Source organism: Pocillopora verrucosa, chromosome 7, assembly GCF_036669915.1.
Source record: "Pocillopora verrucosa isolate sample1 chromosome 7, ASM3666991v2, whole genome shotgun sequence".
NCBI classification, from domain to species: domain Eukaryota; kingdom Metazoa; phylum Cnidaria; class Anthozoa; order Scleractinia; family Pocilloporidae; genus Pocillopora; species Pocillopora verrucosa.
The window spans coordinates 4,609,939-4,630,066 of NC_089318.1; the positions used below are offsets into that span (position 1 = coordinate 4,609,939).

At 38.6% G+C, this 20,128-nt stretch overlaps 2 protein-coding genes across 2 annotated transcripts; one reads left to right on the forward strand and one right to left on the reverse strand.

Moving 5' to 3' along the window:
* Positions 1-143: 143 nt before the first annotated feature.
* Positions 144-2,520, reverse strand: LOC131789086 (beta-1 adrenergic receptor-like). The gene has a single exon (XM_059106161.2). The coding sequence runs from the start codon at positions 1,707-1,709 to the stop codon at positions 543-545; it is 1,167 nt and encodes a 388-aa protein (XP_058962144.2). The 5' UTR covers positions 1,710-2,520; the 3' UTR covers positions 144-542.
* A 2,008-nt stretch (positions 2,521-4,528) lies between these two features.
* LOC131789104 (zona pellucida sperm-binding protein 2-like) lies at positions 4,529-17,221 on the forward strand. The gene is made up of 8 exons (XM_059106180.2): positions 4,529-4,790; positions 7,929-8,050; positions 8,801-9,102; positions 10,611-10,746; positions 11,715-12,017; positions 13,453-13,666; positions 14,634-14,965; positions 15,608-17,221. The coding sequence occupies exons 2-8, from the start codon at positions 7,987-7,989 to the stop codon at positions 15,835-15,837; spliced, it is 1,581 nt and encodes a 526-aa protein (XP_058962163.2). The 5' UTR covers positions 4,529-4,790; positions 7,929-7,986; the 3' UTR covers positions 15,838-17,221.
* The last annotated feature ends 2,907 nt before the right edge of the window (positions 17,222-20,128 follow it).

Below are 20,128 nucleotides of genomic sequence, written 5' to 3' on the forward strand. Positions count from 1 at the left end.
TTTGTGCGCGAGATGGGATCAGAACACTTCCTCCTTCTACCCCCATCCTCCCCCCACTAATAAGTGAACTGAGCCTGGAGGCATATATGGTTGTCTCGATTTACTTTCTTAAACCCTATTTCTTAAAACTGCTTTTAGGATGGTGACTTTCATGTCCTTTATTTATGTACAAGCGCATATGGATGCTGATTATGAGAACCTGCTCCTTTGAAGACATTATTGGCAAAAGTTTAAAATTATCATTTTAACTCTGATCAAAATACAAATCAAGCGAGGAAAGTTTTGCCATATTGACTGCAAACATAATATGTAATTATCTTATTTTTTATCCATTGCATTTTAACGTTGAATTAAACAAAATTAAACTTATTGATTTACCGCGGGTTAATTACATTTTCACACACTGTCACGCTAACATTGCATAAAATTTTTTGGGGGATTCTTCAGCATCGTCAGCTAATCGGCACCAACGAATGCAAGTTCATCTAAAAAATATATTTTCATGAGAGAGCATTGCATTAAAAAGTGATCAATAATAAAATTTATTGATGTACGCTTGTTGGCCTTGACTCCACATACCCATCTCGATTAACGAATGAAACCACCGTTGTAGTAGTGTTGTTGCCAATGATCGGTGTGCTTCGTCTTTCGTCAGGCCACTGCACTGCCAACGAGGTACCGGGTAAGAACTCTCGTGTACGTCGAGGATCTAGCATCGCCTGCAGCCTAGATGGATGCCTCTGCTCACGAGATCTGAGCGGATAGCATTGGCGCACTACATTGAGCATAGTCTTCCTCATCTCTGGATTCCGGCAGCCATACAGGATTGGATTTAGAGCCGAGTTTATGTAATGCAAGGCCTTGACGAAGGCTATAAGTCGGAAGAGTCCAGGTGGTTCGGGTAAGCGTTCCAAATCGTATGTAGCAACCACAGTGACGACAAAAAATGGGAACCACGCGATCATAAATACTCCAGTAACAAGCGCCACTGTTCCCGCAACACGAATTTCTCTGTGTATTGTGGGGGCTGCTCTTGCGGCGTGTACCCTGGACCTCGAGTCCCTTGCTGTCTCATAGATTAAGAAATAAACTACAGACATGACGATTAATGGTCCAATGAAGCAAGTAGAGAAGATAAATGCCGTGTAGCCCCCTTCCCAATGCTTCAATTGGACCGGGTACAATCCAGCCATGACCGCAGAACAACCCCACGCGGCAAGAATCATCGCATGAAAGATCCCTTCGCGAAGGGCTCGGTGTCTGATCGGCCAGACGATGGCGATGCATCTCTCTATACTGATGGCAGTAAGTTGAAAGATCGACGCACATCCGATGAACACGTCGAATGTGATGTACATTTCGTATCCAACGGGATGTAGTGTAACGTCCAAGTAATGGCAGCTGTAGACATACAACCAAAAGGGGATTGAGACGAACCCAACCAATAGATCCGACACAGCTAGACCAATTATGAAAGTGTTTGTGGTAGTTTGAAGTCTCCAGTTCCTCTCGTAGGCTAAAATTACTAGCACGTTTCCCACAAGGATTGCGAGGAACACGCAGCAGTAAAACAGTACACTTACGACAAACTCAGCAGTCGTAATAAACTTGCCATTTTCAGAAAACCACGCGGAAGTCGGACTGGCTAGTTCTGGAAGTGCGACAGTTGAAATATTTGCCAGAGAACCCAGGTGTAAAGTTGTATTCATGGTTATCCAGCTTTGCGGTATCTCCTCGATCTTGCTCACCTACGTATGAACGTTAGTGGAACACTGTTTCCATGAAAATAGAGATACTTCAAAGATCATATTGGAGCTCTTCGTAAATTGAGTGGTATGGAATGTGCAATGAAAGTGATTAGATCCTTTTACATACAGATCGTTTGCAGGGTTTCTGCGCAGTCTTGACTTAGTTTTTTCCGACTACATTAATTACAACGCAGCTAACAAAACAACCCACTTCACATCTTCACATCGCTGCGTCTCGAGTGGAGCATTATGACAGTCATTTGTCAAATTCTAAGACTCGCTTGAGTAACTGATGGCAATCGTATAGGGTCTGACAATGAGTTCAACTTGAACCAAAGACTGAGCTTTTCAATCATTCAATTCTTAACATTCTTTTGGACCGTGGCTCTAGCGTTCTTTCAACACACGCAAACTAGAATCACTTCCTTGCAGTACCTTCAAATATCTCGTTAAATGAATAGTGGTAGTCACGCCAGCGGTACTCCGTTCATCAGATTCTTTTCCCAGCAGGTGAATGTGTACCGACAGATATCTTTATTGCATGTAAGTTATTTGTAGACGTCATTTATACGCTTTTGTCTTGCCCATCATCTCAAACAATAAACCCACAGAGAGTTGCATTCAAGCATTAAAGTCGTAAATCAATGGCAAGCCAGATATTCGCTTGGGGTCAGTTATTTCACGAAGCCCTTTTGTTTTCTTTGGAATTTATGATTGATTTCAGCTCAAGTTGTGGTTAAAAACATCCATGAAAGTCACGAAAAGATATTGAATCTAATTTTTGACCTTAGAAAAGTTATTCTTAATTGGAAACAGTTCTTTTTGCTTGAGCTTTAAGGAAGCTCCTCAAAAGCGATTGGACACCAACACCATATGAGACTACACGAGGAGCGCACTCGTTATTTTTTAATTATACAGGGCGGAGAAATTAAGCTTTGACGCATGCGTTGAGCCTCCTTTAAAAACCTTCACATGTTAACCTCAGTAACTGCCTTTACTAGCGTGAAAAAAAAAATGAAATATTACAGAAAAATAAAAGCAAAACACTGGAAAGAATTTTCATTGGCTTCGCTCTCTTAATGTGACCCAAATAATCCAATTAGACCGCAGACTCAGAAGGTGAATTCAAAACGTTGGCCTCTGAAATACATTTCTTAAAAAGTCGAATTTGCGTTTTTAGAGAAAGACGAGGTACCCTAAACTTTCCTGTAATTGCGCCTCTCTTTACCAAGGAGTATAAATGAGTACAGCCGGCGAGGCGGGAAGCCTGAAAAACATAAGGGGAAAACCTGCTATGGACAAGCATTCTGGCATCTTTCCCTGGGAGATTGCGAGAGAAGTAATACCTTATGCCTTTATGCTTCGGAGTCTGGAATAAGTCCTAGTGCCTTATGGGCCACTTGGCTCGAGTTTAGACTTAATCTTGCCTTCTGCTTTGATGAAAGAAGGGAATTGTGGGAAGCAACAAAAAATTTAAAAATTCATACTGCAGTGTAATTGGTTTATGATAAATACCACGTTTTAATCTAAGTCACCCCTCACTTGAAGTTAATGAACCCTTTCACTCCAAGATCTCATTAGTAATTCTCCTTACTGTCGGCTGCACAATTCTTATAATGTTAGTTTGGAGAATTTGGTATTAAATCAACTAATAACTCCCTGTTGATATTTCTCTGAATTCTTATCACTTTTTGTATTGATATTGTATGGAGAAATTCTGTCTTGGTCACACATGGGAAATAAAGGGTTTAACTAAAATGTTTGTCTTTTCATGTCTTTAACCCTTTAACTCTCAAGATCTGATTGTTAATTCTCTCCCCCAGCTTTTATACGATTCCTTGTAAATACGTTAGGAGAATTTGGTGCCAGATAAAGATGACAACTTCTAACTGATAAGTTTGGTATTCTCATTTGCCCTTTGCTGCATAATGTAAGGCTATTATAGGGAGAAGTATCGTGTTAAAGGGTTAATGAATGAATTTAGTTCCGTACAATTTAAACTCAAAAAAACGGTAGACATTTTGATTACCTATATTTCTAGCAAGAGTATTTAAACTTTGACGAGTCGCATGACCTTGACATTACCAAAGAATATTCTACATTCTGACTGTTCCGGCCTTATTGGCAAAACAATAACAAACAAATACGCAAAAGACCAAAACTAAAAATATGTAAACACATTTCTAAAATCTGTCCTAAATATCCGGCTGTGCAGTTTATACCAGCCAATTACTGAACATGTTGAGATGTTGGCGGCTTCAAGCACAAATTCATAGCTTGAGTAGCTGACGGTATCAGTAAAGTTTCCAGCTGCGGAGATGCAAAAAATAAGCCGTAAAGCTTTCGGTAAAGTGGTTCTTCTACCTGTTTTCGCTGATTCGTTGCTTTCACTATGACGTCCCCAAATGAATGAAACTTCACAAATACCGAGGGTAGTTCATTGATCACAATTTGGACGCTACACGTACCTACAAGTTTACTCAGTTAAGAATTGAAGCGAATCTGTTGCTATAGCCTTTTTACTTGTTGTGCGTAACGGAGATGATTATTAACACCCCACTGGTTTATTTTATTCTTAGGAAATAATGAAATATTTCGTAACAACGACTAAGAGAAAATACATAAAATCAAAACTGTCCTGAAAGAAAATTTGCGTCTGCTTCGCAGTAGACCGTCCATATTTTACACAGCAAGTGAATCGCGGCCTTATCAACATCACCGGTAAACAAAAAGCCGGTCTTTAACAACAACTTAATTGCGTCAAATACTCAGCGGTTTACAGCCCTCAGGGTGAAAATATTTTTAACAGTCATAAACATTCTTCTCATCGAAGTTTCGAGGCGTTTGATTACAAAAAAGTCTCGGAAGGAAACCAGCTCCGATCGTCACATTACGTACGTAATTGGCTAATTTAGGCGCTTGGTTTTCATGAACAACTAGATTGGAACTTTTCTACTGAGTCCGCTGCCAGTTTGCTGTTTAACATGGTCACTTGTTTGAAATTATTAGCTGTGAGTCTTTGATTCTGACTTGGACGAAAAGGTGAGTGATTTTTTGCTCTGGTTTCGGTGCGTTGAGGAAACGGTGCAAGCGTTATTACGCTAAATGCGAGTGAATGCTGACAAAACTTACATGCTATAAGATATATTGTGATGCAAATCCCAAACTTCAGCCATAATCGCGTGAAATCGACCCAGGTCTTAACATCATGTTGCGAAAACCATATCTTTTTCTGTCAAACGAATTAGAAATCAGAAATAACTTTTGTCATAGAAAGAAATTATTCTAACATTAAAGGTTTCAGTAGCATGATTTTAGCCTTTGTTGCGTGTCTTCTCTACCCAGTTAGGGTGCTGTTTCCAAGCTCTGATATGCAGAAACATATTAGGCAACCAAATGTGGAGTAGAATTGTTCAAATAGAGTACGTCTGTCCAATTTTTAATCCTCAAATTGTGCAATAAATGGTCTTACATCTTCCAATCTTCAAACTAAAATATATGACTTTAAAAGGGCAAAGTATATTCCAGAAAACCGCTAGCTTATTTACGTAGTTTTTCCTTTTTAAAATTCAAAGAGCAGTGAACCATATGCGGTTTATTGTGATAGTGAAAATCAACTTGCACGTATGTTAAATTTTTTTTTTACAAATCAAGAGTGCCAAAAAAACTGAACTCAAGTTTTATATTTCAGTCAAAGGCGACTAAAATAGGAACAAGCCTTGTTATAATTAAACCGTATTTCATGATGAAAACAAAACAATGACAAGAATTCAGAAGATTTATTGAAGCACAACCAAACATTCTTTCGCAAAATGAATTAGTAATCACGACAATAAAGTGTTATTTATTGCACTTGAAACAGTTCCTAAAAAATTCCAAGCCACACACTCTTGAGAAATAGCATCAAAGAAGAGTTTGACTTAAATGCCCTGGCCCAGTTGCTCAAAGGGCGGACAACGCTATCCACCTGAGAAATCGCTATGCAGCGGACAAGTGTTAACAAAACATATTGTGCTATCCAACGGATAGAGATTTATCCAGTAGATAGCGTTATCCATCTTTCGAACAACCGGAGTCTGATCACGATGGTCCATTTAAAATAAAGATGTGAACAAGACAAGACAATTTTCAAGTAACTTCCGGTTCAAAATTTGCGTGCACATTTTAAAAGTTTATTGACAAAAAATTTCAGCGTAAATCGAAATAATTACGCGACAATTAGATTATGAAATCGAAATTGCAATCGCTTGATAGATGATTAGAACGAATCCCGAGTCAATTTTCAAGCATAAAAATCGAAAGCAAATGATCTAATTCTGTTAGTAATTATCTACACCGGTGGTTTAAAACTTGACTACAAGATATGCTTATGCATGTTTATATTTCATTTTACTTCCAACCGCTACATCCTAAGGCCACATACCTTACTCCTCAGCAATCTATCACAGAATAGCTAGCGACTAAGATACCCGATCAGATTTCAGCGTTCATGATAGATTGTGCTATTTTTATGAGGGCATATTCAAGATCATGTGTCCGGAGCAAAGTCCGAAAGGATTTTTTTAAAGGTTTTGGACTAGACCTCATTTCGAAAGTGAGGGTGTTTAGAACCCCGAAAGTATTTGACCGAAACTCGGTTCGTTCTCGTTTCTTCCCGCTTCATTCCTGGCGTAATATCTTGCTCTAGACTCATCAATGTGATCTACTGACTGTACCGTCATCAGCCGCAAAGAGCCACAGCACAGCGGCTGAGTTCCTAAATTACTTGTCATTTCTCCCCTCGAGCCGCTACACATTCCCTTGTGAATCAGTTACGAGAATTTGGTGTTGGATCAAGACAACAACTTCTACCTGATAAGTTTGAATATTCTCATCACCTGTTTGCTGCATGTAGTATGGTTATCATAAGGAGAAGTTACAAGTTAATCACTTCCGGAAGATAAAGGGATAAACAAATGTTGGCGTGACCAATGATGACTGGATGGGGAAGAGTCCTTCATCATCATCGTTATTATCATCATCGTTATTATTATTATTATTATTATTATTATTATTATTATTATTATCATCGAAAATCATGGAAAAAATGATCAGCTTTGGATCATTAAACCAATGGACTGTTTCAAATGCTGGGTGTAAGTTTTATTAAGTCCATAAATTGTTTTGCTCTCTGCGATGTCTATTATTAGGGATATGATGGAAAATACTTCTTCATTGACGAAATTAACCTTACTAGAAAACCTGAAGTGTTGCGACGCAACAATTGACGAACGTGTCTCTTAACGTGTCAATATGATGCATGGCTACAAAGTATGAAGAACTTTTCAACAAGTCGCTGGAATGCTATTGCATTCAACTCGAAAAGAACATAGAACTTTCCAGATACTCACTGCTGTTTCAGTTTCAATTTAATTTTCCTCGAGCTCGCAATAAACCGGCTATTGCGACAACGCTTTGTTGAAATAAAAGCTACCTCTCTCGAACGAAATTATTTTTTAGCGATTGGAAGACATCGAAATCTGTTTATCTTGGTTTGCTCTGAGGAATTTGCTGTCTTTTTCAGTTGAATTACACTCCCTATATTACCTTTTAAAGTTATCCGCTGTATGATTCTTAGGCTCAAACATGCGTTGAGTCTCGCAGAGCTTATACCATTATCGAACTCATCAAAACTCATGTGACTTACCAGGGACTTTATTTTCCATAATAACATCGTGAGTACATCATAGCTTTGGATGCCGGATCTTGCGAGCGTAACGAAAAATTTCATATTTGTCGACCTTTGATGAACATCGAGCTTTCCAGAATGTTGTCTACGGGTTGCGTTTCATACACTATGAGAGGTCAATCCTATACCTGCGAGAACTCTCGGACTCTTGGTTCAATTTCTTAAAGTAAACCTTGCCATGGTTAGCATTAAGTATATTTGCTTTGGAGAGTTTGTATACCAGCAATACGATTTTCCTTAATTATTTTTTCTCTACAATTTAAGCAAAATATGTGCTTAACAATGTGTAGTATAATAAAGAATATTGCAGTCAATAAACGATAAATGTCTGAGGAGGAGTTTTATTTTCCTCAGTCCTAAGGCTTGAAGTATTAATAGATTATTATCATCTTTCCCAAGACTTGACGATCTTTATGTTTTAAACGTGATTTCATTATTTTCTCAACTTTCAGATCGTGTTTAGATTCATTGAACCAAAAATATCCTCGCCACCTGAAGCCTCAAACAAGAATGACAACGTTTACATGGATACAGATCTTTGTAGCACTGTTTCAACTAGTTTCGTCGGCAGCAGGTAAGAAATATTTGACCAACGAAGTCGGCGATAATTAACTACTTCATATAATTCATCAATTTTTTTTGCCCTTCGAAGCTCAGAATTTTTCTCGAGCGTTGCTCTCGGAAAAACTGTTCGCATCTCGAAAAATGTACGTGAACAAATATCCGTGCCTATTTTTCGCTCCAAATGGTCCGAATGCTATTGTTATTATATCTGAAAAGCCTGGGCGAAACCACTTTCCTAGGGCCATCTTTCTTCCCGAGAATGGACCCTGATTGTGGCTGATCAGGTCTTCCCAGAATTCAGGAGATTGCAACAAAGAAAAATCGAAGGAGGGGCTCATGCGTAAAATTTTTGTCACTACTAACTGGAAAAGCACTCGCGATTGGTCCCTTTCGCCGATAGAATTACACTGATAACAAAATTAAGTCGAGTCACCCATCTTGAGACGGTTTATCTTTGGTGTGCATGGGCAGATCAGGAACCCTAATGACTAACCATCAATAGGGTTCTTTCTCGAGGGAGGAACATAGAGAACCCTGGCTAAGAGGTTGACATGGGCTCGCTTTTTCCTGTAATCTCATTGAGAAATACAAATGACATCTAATAACATTTTATAATGCCGTAATTGTGGTTCATGGTATAATGTAGACCTCTATTCAACCCGGGTGGTCCGGTACATTCAGCTAATCATTTGAGCATGTGTATTAAAGTACATTTTCCCATGTCAAATTTAAGCGCCTTTTTTTTGTTGCAAACGTTCAGGTGCGTGTTCTGACACTCCCGTTGGTGTTCGCGATGAACTGAAAGTGATACCTGATGGTAGCATGACTGCAAGCTCGGTGCTCCCTGGTTTTCTAGCCAAAGATGGTCGCCTGGCTGGAACTGGTGCCTGGTGTCCACTAACAGGTAGTGACACTGATCCATATCTTGAAATAAGCCTGGGTAAAAGCTACGTAATATGCGGCGTCGAAGTGCAAGGAAAGCCTGGTGCATCAGAGTCTACAAACTTTACGCTCCAGTCCTCAACAAACGGAACAAACTTTATTGCTGTTGACTCAGGGCAGGTAAATAATTGACCTTTAATTTTTATCGATTTGTTTTGCTGGCGGGTTTGATAAATAACTTTTATGTAAGCAATTTGAAGATATTCATGGTTGAAATTAAGAGATCCTCGCAGCTAAGAACACTACTGAAACGAGTAGTTGTAAATAGGACCTGAAAAAATTCAGGCCCGTACGGGATTTGAATCCATGACCTCTGCGATACCAAAAAAACATCCAAGTGAATGAAGATTTTAGATATATGAAAATTCATATATTTCTTAGCTGCGAGGATCTCTTAATTTCATCTCTCCACCGCAGTGCAAATATATGAATTTTCATATATCTAAAATCTTCATTCACTTGGATGTTTATTTGGACCCAATTCATTGACCAGCTCCCAGTTAGCTTGTTAGCTCAATTGGTAGAGCGCTGCACCGGTATCGCAGAGGTCATGGGTTTAAATCCCGTACGGGCCTGAATTTTTTCAGGTCCTATTTACAACTACTCGTTTCAGTAGTGTTCTTAGCTGCGAGGATCTCTCCACCGCAGTGCAAATATATGAATTTTCATATATCTAAAATCTTCATATTCATAGTTTTTGTCGAAATTGTTTAGAATTTATTGCTTTAGACTCAATCAATTTCCACTTTAAGGAAAAGGAACTCAAAAAATTCTCAGTCTGCGAGGATATTAATTCCACCGACCAGAGATCTTATAATTTTATCCTGAAATATTTAATCATATACGCGCAAAACACTTTTTTTTTTAGTTATAGCTGGGCTTGATATTAAATAACCGGATCAATATCAGTATCTGGGCAACTGCCCACCTACCCCTCCCCTAACCTAACATTCACCCTGAGTTGTTATCAATTGACTGTTGTTGGGTTAGGGGAGGGGTAGGTGGGCAGTTGCCCAGATACTGATATTGATCCAAATATCCAGCATCGCTGTTCAGATTTTTAAACCTACTCAAAAGCAGTATCACAGACACCACAGCATAGCGTTGTTATAGTTGCCTTTATCCGTTTTCTTTCTCATCGTAGTTTTTGTCTTCATTTATTTTTCTCTTTGAAACTTTGTACTTTCATCAAATAACATTTCGAAGAGGGAATTTTTTGTGGAATCTTTGGAAGTGGTAAACGTCTTTAGGAATTCGCTAAGAATTCCTGGTGAAAATGCAAGTTTATTTTTCGTAGACTTTTTCCCTTGATTTTGTCGTCCCGATTACTTAAGGTCCCTTGCCGCTGTCATTACGATATTTTACTGCCTTTAAGCTGATGTCGATACTTTTTGACTTTATCGTCCTTGTATTAACAGCTAACAAACTTGAATTTTTATAGGTCCTTCTATTGGGTATATATTTACGATAGATTGTTATTAATGAACATTCGGCACTAAAACAAGACATGTAAAATAGTTTTAATTTTTTTTTAAAGACTGATTAGAGAAAGAATAACTTGAATTTCCCTAAATGCTGTTTTTCTTTTAATGAATTTTGAAATATGAACGCTTTCGGCACCTCTCCAGATCTTTAATGCCTCATCAGCTGGTGGTGATGTCGCTACCTTCCACAACCTGACAACATCCGTAACTGCGACACATCTGCGGTTTAAGCCAGTTTCCAACGTTATATGCCTAAGAGTGGAGATTTATGCTGTTCCAGGTATGTTTCACAGCAATATAATATGGATGATCATGAAAGATTATATTTGACATAGCTAGCGAGGGACGAAATAGTTCATTCTAGTCTCTTCGCAAATTAAATTGAGCTTAACACGAGCGCAACACTGAGATGATTGTCAGAAGAAACGGTAGCGTGGAATTCCAACCTGATGGGGGAGCCAGCATGGATGGATGTTAAGTGACGGTTTTCGTGAAAGGAGGACTGGAAAAGAAGGTTTAGAAATTATCTTATTTCTCGCTACTCACTGAAAAAATAGCATTTGACGTCATGTGCGGGTTTATATAACCCGGTTTTGCTGTTCAGTCAAGACCACGTGGACGCCATACTTACGGCTTCGATGTTGTTAGGTTTTGTGGCTTAGCTATTTGATCAAGTGACATAAAGCCAAAACCAAAGTAAACACAAAAAACCAATCAGAAGAACGAAGGAACCAATGAGAAGTATGCGAATAACAATTAAGTGTATTTCTTCCCTCTGATTGTCCAATAGGGTGCATGTGATGCGTGTTTTCAAGACTGATCAAAGTGCTTAACATAACAAAGCCGACACAATCCCACCTTAAGTAATCTTGATTCTTAATTTAAAATAAATCTATGAAGCAAACTGTTGTTAACTGGCGCCGGAAAAGGATGGGGGAAGGGGGGGGGGGCAAGGTGGAATCGTGGATCATCAGTGAATCGTAGCGGTCAAATCAGACAGAATCATAAATTTACGAGTTTAAAACCTTAAAACTGGGGATCATGAATAACGAGATATAACTCAAAATGAATTATGAATACCGATAAAAAAAAGTTGCTAATGAAACAAAAACCGTTGGGTTATTAAAAGGTAAAGAATCATTTGAAGATCAAATGATTGTGTGTCCCCTCTCCTCCCCCCCCCTCTTTTTAACTGGCTAGCAATGATGACGTTTGTTATAATCGTTTTATTGATTCCTTTTATCCCAGAGAATGTTGCCGTCACTTGCCAAACGTCCAACATCTTGGTAGCAATTAAAAAATCATTATTTACTGATTCTGACGCTTCTTTCGCCGCGACTGACCTGGCTCTCAATGACAGAAAATGCAAAGCTACGAATGGTTCAGCTACTTTCGACTTTGACATTACCCTTGGGACATGCAATACTGAGCTCACTATCTCAAAAGATGAAGAAAGATCATTTTACCACAACATGGTCTTTAATACCACAGAAAACGAAACCGAGTTTAACATCATTTGCTCATACGTGCGAACGCCGACAACTGCTTCTAGTGAGTACACTTAACTGCCTTATAGTTTTTCTTTGGAGCTTATTGAGTAGGTTTTCTGTTTGTTTTGTTTTTCTACCATTTAACGATGACTATTCCCAAGTCTTACGGCTCAGTTTTCGAAACAGCCCTCAGATATCCATGAACGTTGTCACGCCCAAATAGAGGCTTTTTACTGTATGTGTTTTGCCTATAATTTCTGAGCAAACTCATTGGAGACACTGCATTAAGTGGGTAGACTTCAAGGCATGAAAAACATTACCATGATAGGAATCTGACATCAAATCATGATCCAAACGTATCAGACAGAGAAAACCGGCTAAAGCTGTAAAAACTCTGGATTTGATAATCTCTTTGATTGGAAATTCCGCGCACTGGCCCAGAAAAGCTTGCGATGGGCTAAAAGACAAATAACCCCTCTCAAATCGCCGTAAGTATATCAACTCAGCTTTAAAATTGGCTCAACATTTTTAAGTTCAACACGAGTCTTCTCGACTAATCGTTTTTTTTTTCAGTCCATATGTCAGCCCAGCATTCCAATGTATTAAGCAAAGGGAGTATCTGTTGATTCTCAGTGTTATCTGGTTCGACCTTATGAACAAATGACCACGTTCTTTCTTCTGTAACCACGACAAAACGTTCTCTCATATTGAATTAAATTTTAAACGAAGAGTTTTATCGTGATTGATCTAGGGTTTGAAAATTGGGGAATATGTTCGGATATTTCCGAGATTTAGCTGAGGCATATTTGGTCACGTGATGTGTTTAGACCAATCGCACGTGAGCAAAAAGTCTTGATGGATTATAACAAAGAATGGATTGATAGCAAGTTGCATAGCCAATCAGATTGCAGTACTTGTGATAGAAGGCTGATGGTACATTTATACTAATCCGTAATAGATAGCAAGTTATGCTACCAACTTACCATTTTGTTGCTTGTGTAAACAAAGCAAAAAAAGAAACATGAACTTGTCTCGTTTTAAATTTTGAACGAACAGAAGATCCATGCCAGCTGAAACAATTAGATTGATGGCTCTAGCACTCTAATTGGTGACGGTTATGACCACAGTCAGAATTTGACCAGGCGAAATCCTGATACCATGACAAAATACGAGACGCAAATACCGATAGATTCATCTTTTTTTTTCTCTTTCATTTCTTCGATTTTTTCCAAAAGAAGGTCATTATGCCCAATGGTCTATTTAAGAGCCCGCGCGATAGATGCGGATACGCCGACAATAAGGACATTGGTGTGACGCGTAAGCTGCCTTATTACCTTATCAAACATGACGTTTACATGCACTTCCCAGTTAAGTTCTCAAACGGGGCTCCTGATAAAAAATTGCGTTCGTAAATTTTGTCATAGTTTTGATAAAGTAATGAGAACAATAAACTTTTTCTGATTTATCTGTAATCTGAATATCTTGTTGTTTGACAGGCAGTGGTGCACTGACGTTTACTATGAACATCTACCAGGATGAAAATCATCAAAACCTTGTTACAAATGAGGTGATCGATTTGGGACAGAAATTATATTTCAAAATCGAAGTTCAAACCACAAGCAGTGACATTGAATTACATCTTACCCAGTGCAAGGCTACATCCACAGATAACGTAAACGATGCTAACCACTATACATTTATTCAAAGCGGGTAAGATTCCGAAGTTGCGTAGCGCTTTCGTTGCTCTAGATCTCTCACTTTATTACTGGTACTTCTTCCTTTTAGCTAACAAACATCTCTTTGTAGGGTAGTCAAGAAAGTTCGATTGTTATATTAAGGTAAAATCATCACTCTGGAAGAGAATTTATATGTTCTTCACTCACATGTTGGAGTGAAACCGATAATCCGTTTCCTCGAAGAAAAATGCCTATTTGTTTGTCATCCATAACGCTCGTTATCTGAGCAGAACTGAGCAAAACTGAAATCATACTTCCTTTGGCTATTTTCTTGTCCGTAAACTTGTAAACAAGGAAGAAAAAATGAATACTAATCGAAGTTAAGTAATCGAAACTGAGGAAAACGACTTTTTGCAAATTTCATGATATCATTTTGTGCTTGTGCTAAGCTCTTGTGCCAATCGAAATTAGGTTGGTTTAGCAACTGCCATAGTCAGAGGATTCTAGCAGTGGCATGATAAAGTTTACCTGATCCCCCCATAAGGCTCTGTGATATTCAAAGACTTCCTTCATTGACAGTTAATTGTCAGTCAATTTCTTTTCATATTTCCCTTCTTTATACTCTGTTGGCGACGATTAATCCCCACTCCGTTCACCCAGAAAACCATAAGGTCCCCCGCCAAAAACCCTCCAACCTAGCCCCCCCTCCTCATTTTATATATAGGGACTGGTCCCTAAACTAAACACGGCTTGATTATTCACACGTAGGTCAAGATTCAAGATGGAGATTTCTAGCTCATTTGAAGACAGTTTTTAAAGATCGTGTAGTTGTACCTCAGATGTAGTAAGAACATATTTAACTAAGGTTTTTTTATGGTGTAGAAAAAAATCGAATGATTTCTGATCCGTACTTATTTAATTTCTTGTGCTTCGGATAGTTTGATAAAGCGACTCGTTTAAAATATGTTCGAACATAAACTACACCTATTTCTTTTTTTCAGTTGCCATGTTCAAAGCGATCAGTTTGTGACGGATTATAATTGCTCAGCAACTCCTACCAACTCTCAAACGTTTACCTTATCTGCGTTCCGCTTTGCTGGTAGAAGTGCTGGTGACCGAGTTTATTTCCACTGTAATGCATTGGCATGCTTAATAAGCAATACTGCATCCGCTTGTGCTACGCAATGTGGTGCTTGCACAAGCAAACGGAAGAGAAGGAACTTGGAAGAGCAAGATCCAAATGAGGTGCACTTAGTTCTCGGACCATTTACTATCGTTGAAGAAGGCGATACCACCAAGCCTAATAAAGCCGATGAAAATGATGGAGTAGAAGGTTTGTAAACCTTTAGCTCAAACGAGGAATAAAGAAATAAGGATGTTTCTTTATTCGGCGATAGAGCTAAATTTAGAACTATGATAATGTAAGCCGAGTACATTTTCCCGTTCAGACCGACCAGACCCTTAATAATGAAAAAAAAAAACATGTTGATAGACGTGACCCAAAATTAGCATGCTTCCTATTCTTTTCCATATGCTCAAATTTCTAAAAAAGGGCAGGAATATTATGATTACAGGTAAAATCATTTCCAAGCCATTATGATCTTCTTATGTTCAGTTAAAACCTCTCGGAATCCCTGTTTCTCTTTTAGCCGGTTTTCTATCTCACCGTATCCACTGCTGTTACACCTCGCCCGGAATTCTTTTAAGTGATACACAAACGGTTGGAGACTCGGTGTATCACTTTTCAACTTGTCTTAATCCTGCAATCCTCTGGCAAATTTGCTATTTCACGTGATTCTTCTCATTTTCCTGCTGAGATTGAGATCATGACATGCAAACAGTCGTTCTTGTGCTATTTCCCATGTCACCACGCGCATCATGGCTCGTCCAAGACAGAAAACCTTAAGACGAGGCCACGTCAAATGTCTGTCTCTGAACTGGACTAACGGAGTAAACTTATTTATTATTTTTTCAGATTCAAACACAATCCAAAAAGACAGCGAAAACTTTCCCATGACCAAGGTGGTCATCGTGTGTGTGGGCGCCATTGTTGTCTTAGCGATAATAGTAGGCTTGGTGGTAATGATGAGGTTCTCTAAAAGTGCTCGTGGGCCCGCTGTGAAAAATGTCACCGCTGACCTATCTCAGGTTAATGCAGCCTTCGACGATACAGAAGTCAAAACGTTGAGTGTCAAGTCAATATAAAGTTGATGAAGTTCTATGTGGAATTATTACTCGTATGAATATGAAAAGACGAGGGATCTCTTATTTATCGGTTAAATATTTAACCGATGCATTACATTTTCTCCCCTCGTTTTTTGAAAGACGAGGGGAGAACTGTTTAGAACGCGATTAAGTTGAACTACTGTTGATGTAAAATTTTGACTTTGTTTTATCTCTTTTCTCAGAGTTTAGTGGTTTATATTTTGATACCTTTAATTTTGCCGAGCGCCAAGATGAAGCTCCTTACAGACCTCATCCCCATTACACACTTTATATGAAAGAAATCAAAAGCTGGCTTAACTATAATCATGGTCTAATGCTAGTGTCCTCTAGAACAACCAACCACAGCGGTCAAACGTCTGTGGGTGTGCGAATGTTGTTATGCCTAGGTGGCGTGCTTACCGGCCGTCAGAATTAAGTTTTCTCACACGAGTTACGAACAAGAATGCAAGCCAGTAAGTCACGGAGTTTGAAAACCGTATTATTATTATTTTTTAAACTGAAAATAGGGTAGTAAATCAACAAGATACCCGTGCATGAATAAGCTATGTGTTCAAAAAGTCAGAAGTTTTCCCTTTTCCTACTTTTGTTTCTTTTTACAGATTTCCATGAACGCTTCAATTTTGCGCGTAATAATTGAAACTCCGTAAGCTACAGAAGTCAAGATCCACGAGTGCTCGACACTATCATATGTGTAGTAACGATTTCGAGTTAGAGTAAGATGTTGTCGTAAGAGCACATGCATCTAGTGAATCAAATTTTTATCCTCTATGAGATGTATACCTAGTCACTTTGTTACTTAATGAATGAAATATTTCTCAAAAAGGAAGGTTTCGAATGTCGTAAGCCAGTTTCGTTAATTCCTTCGCACATGCCTGACACTTGACCGCTGTGTTGGAACAACCGGGCCCAAGGGTCACATTTTGCCTACCTCAGTTAATCTTGGAATGTTTTTAGTTGTTTTTTGACAAGTGGATTAACTAATTTTTGTGTTGAAAGCTTTCCTTTTCTTACCTTTTCGAGAGAAGACGATTTCACTGTCTTAAGGTTGCAAAATATAATTCATTTTTGGGATTTGATGGTAAAAAAGAACAAAATTATGGCTTTTTTATCTATGATTTAAGTAGACATTTTTAGAGAATATATTGATATTGTTAAGTATTCGCTCATTATCAGAACAAGCAAATTGGCCTGTACGTAGAGGTAACACGTAACCGAGGCTTACGGATACGTTTGAAGAAAACGGAGGCTTTGAACTCACTAGTTAATGAGAGTTGATTGTGAAAGGCCTGCTGTGTTTAAGAAAAAAAAAAAGTTGTGGAATTTTCATTCATTATATGTATTAACCTTGCCACAGCTTGTAATTGTCACAATTTATGCTGTTCAGTCTATCAAAGAAGCAATACAATTTGAAGAAGAATAACAAGTTTTATTTTATTTCACCTCAACAAGTTATCTTGTTTCACTGCACTTTTCTTAAATCCTTGATATTTATAGTCTGCACTGAGCCATTTGCCTCTCAGCAAGCCGAAAAAGCTTTTCAATGGCCTCGATACCATGAGGCAGTTGGGAGTACTTCTTCTCCCCTCTGATGGTTATTAGTCCGTAACTCTCTCCCTCCTCCCCCCCTCACCCCCCCCGGTTCCCTTAACAATTCGCCGCTAAAATTTTACAGTCCTGGGTGGAGAGAGGCACTGTGAGAACCAAATATCTTGCCAAAGAACACACTATTAAGCCTGGACCCTTTTAACCATCGTCCAACCACCCCCACCCCACCCCCACCACTAGTATATGGAGTGTCTTTAGTTTTTGTTTGCTTGCGTGTTTTATTTGTTTTTGTTGTTTTCAACCATGTCCTCAGAGCAGGATTGGCGATCTCTCTTTAAATTTACCTTGAGTCTCGAAGTAGCAACTCTTATAAGTAACTCTTATTTTATCTTGATCAAGTTTACATGATAGGTGGGGTGACCCGCCTAAGCGGATTGCGCGGTCTGCTTGGTAGGGTATCCCTGTCAGCCTGGGTGACAACTTGTCATGTAAACGTCTCAAGGTAGGGTAACATGCCTAGCCGGGATGGCTTCAATGTTACAAAAAGCTCAAATGAGCCAAACAAGAGCGAAACACACCTGTGTTACAACTTTTTACACTTCCTAACCGTCCCATGCAGAGCTAAAACGTTAAAACACCATTCTTACGTCCTCTTGGCAATGAAACATCGACAGCGATTTAGTCACGTGTTTACTTTAAACTCAACACTACACTCACATGTTATGCCCAAGTGAACACGTTTTACCGTCGGAAACAGGTAATGCATTGAGCTATTGGCGAAAAACTTAGAGGAAAATAAATTACGTTTTTACGGTAACCACACGTCGCCGTAATTACAAGTGCGATTACAACCTCGAGAAACGTCAGCCCGGCATCGCGGGGTAGTAAGATTGTATGTAAACGCGGGCTATTTTTCGACCACAGCTAGGCGGGTTGCCTCACCCACCTGAGGTCCCCCACATCCATGTAAAAAGGCTCTAAGAAGTCTGCTAAAAGCTCCACAGACCATTTTATCGTCTTGATGAAATTTTCCCTAAGGGTACTACGCACTACGCATCATCTAATTGCCAATGGCCAATGATTGCGTTCGGCACTTAAAAGACCCTTAAAAAAGTCTTGAGAGTTATGAGTATTATTTCGCGGTCAGGGGTCTTCCAAATATTAATTAAAGGCAAACATCACGAACTATGCGGGCGATAAAAACAGTACTCTCTAGAAAGAATTTGAAAAATCCAAACCTCTTTATTAAATTACCATTTCAAATTGCAGAGTTTGAAAAAGCAATTTCTTGAAATAAGGCTTAGAAGGCAATTATTTTGAAACGTGCTAAAACCCGCCCTGTCAGACGAAACTGATCGAAGAGACAATCTGTCTCAAGTATTTTTTTTTGTTTTGTTTTGTTTTTTTGTTGTTTTGTTTTGTTTTGTTTTGTTTTTTCTCACGCTGTTACGTCAGTGGATTCTCTTTTATTCCTGGGAAAATATTTTCAGATTTGCTGTTTATGAGTTCTGAGAGAATATTCACTTAAACTTAAAAGGGACTTGTAGAATGCATTTTATTTGTTTTTATAAATAGTAAACTTATGAAATGAAAAAACTTATGAAAAGTATGAAATCTGTAATTAAACCAGGGCAAGTAGGAATTCCATCTGGTGTTGTGTCCAATGTTATGCCCAGTCAACCGTATGGAAATCACGTTCTTACTTTCGTGTTCGCAACCGCACCCGGATGAGGTAAGTAAAATTATAAGTCAAACTCGTGGAAGCTCTGACAACGATCTACTAATCAAAAAACATAGAAAGTCGAAGCCAAAGTGAAGCGGTAAACCACAACACATCTGAAAGCCAAGGTCGACAAAAGGGCAGAGAAGTATTTCATTGCTAAAAAAACTACTTGGAGAGTACAATTTTGATGTATGATCCTGAAATAGCACGTTAAACCTCAGACCTTATGCGCACACTATCAAGTTGGTTTTAAGAACGACTTCACTTCATTTCTTAGAACGCTCTCGGCCTAAATTAAGGTATTGATTTTCGGACACTATTTTTATGAGTTAAAAAGGTAGAACCACCTCGCATATTACATATCCCTTTGCAATTAATGCATCATCAACCATATAGAATCGTAGAAATTAGTTTCCTAGCAGGTTTATCAAATTGACTTCGCTCAATCCTGTTTCTCATTTTCATATATTCTTCTAACTTAGGACAAGTGTCTTTAATCTGACTTTCGGTCAACAAAAACGTAAAAGGAAAAACACAAACAAGCACCCAAGTATGCACTGGGGTTTTGAGAGGTTACTCCGTAGGCACGAAACCGCTATTTTCTAATTATGAATACATAACTGAAATTTCTTTGCAAGGGAGGAGTTTTGAGCCAGTTTGGACAGGTTACTTAACTTGCATACCATAAGAAAAAAAAGCAAGATAATTTAGTAAAGAAAGAGAGGGAGAAAGAAGGAAATATCTCATAACAACCAGGTTTAGAGTATTCATATTTTCTAGACAGCATTAGTTAAAGAACTAATGAGTATTGAATAAGTTAACATAGTTGTAACAAATTAATCCTTCTATTCGAAGTAAAGGCCGGCCTTTAATTTGTTCGTTTGCCTCTTGTAGACTCTTCACGCGAAAGAATTTGTCGCTAAATATGTTCCCTTTTGTGCACTGACGGTTAAAACCGATTTTGAAATAAAGAGGGACTTATCGCACGATGTCTTCTTGATA

Coding starts and splice junctions, on each gene's coding strand:
- LOC131789086 (XM_059106161.2), bottom strand. CDS start 1,709: ATGAATACAACTTTACACCTGGGTTCTCTGGCAAATATTTCAACTGTC.
- LOC131789104 (XM_059106180.2), top strand. CDS start 7,987: ATGACAACGTTTACATGGATACAGATCTTTGTAGCACTGTTTCAACTA. Junction 10,747..11,714: donor GGAGATTTATGCTGTTCCAG/GTATGTTTCACA, acceptor CTTTTATCCCAG/AGAATGTTGCCGTCACTTGC. Junction 12,018..13,452: donor AACGCCGACAACTGCTTCTA/GTGAGTACACTT, acceptor GTTGTTTGACAG/GCAGTGGTGCACTGACGTTT.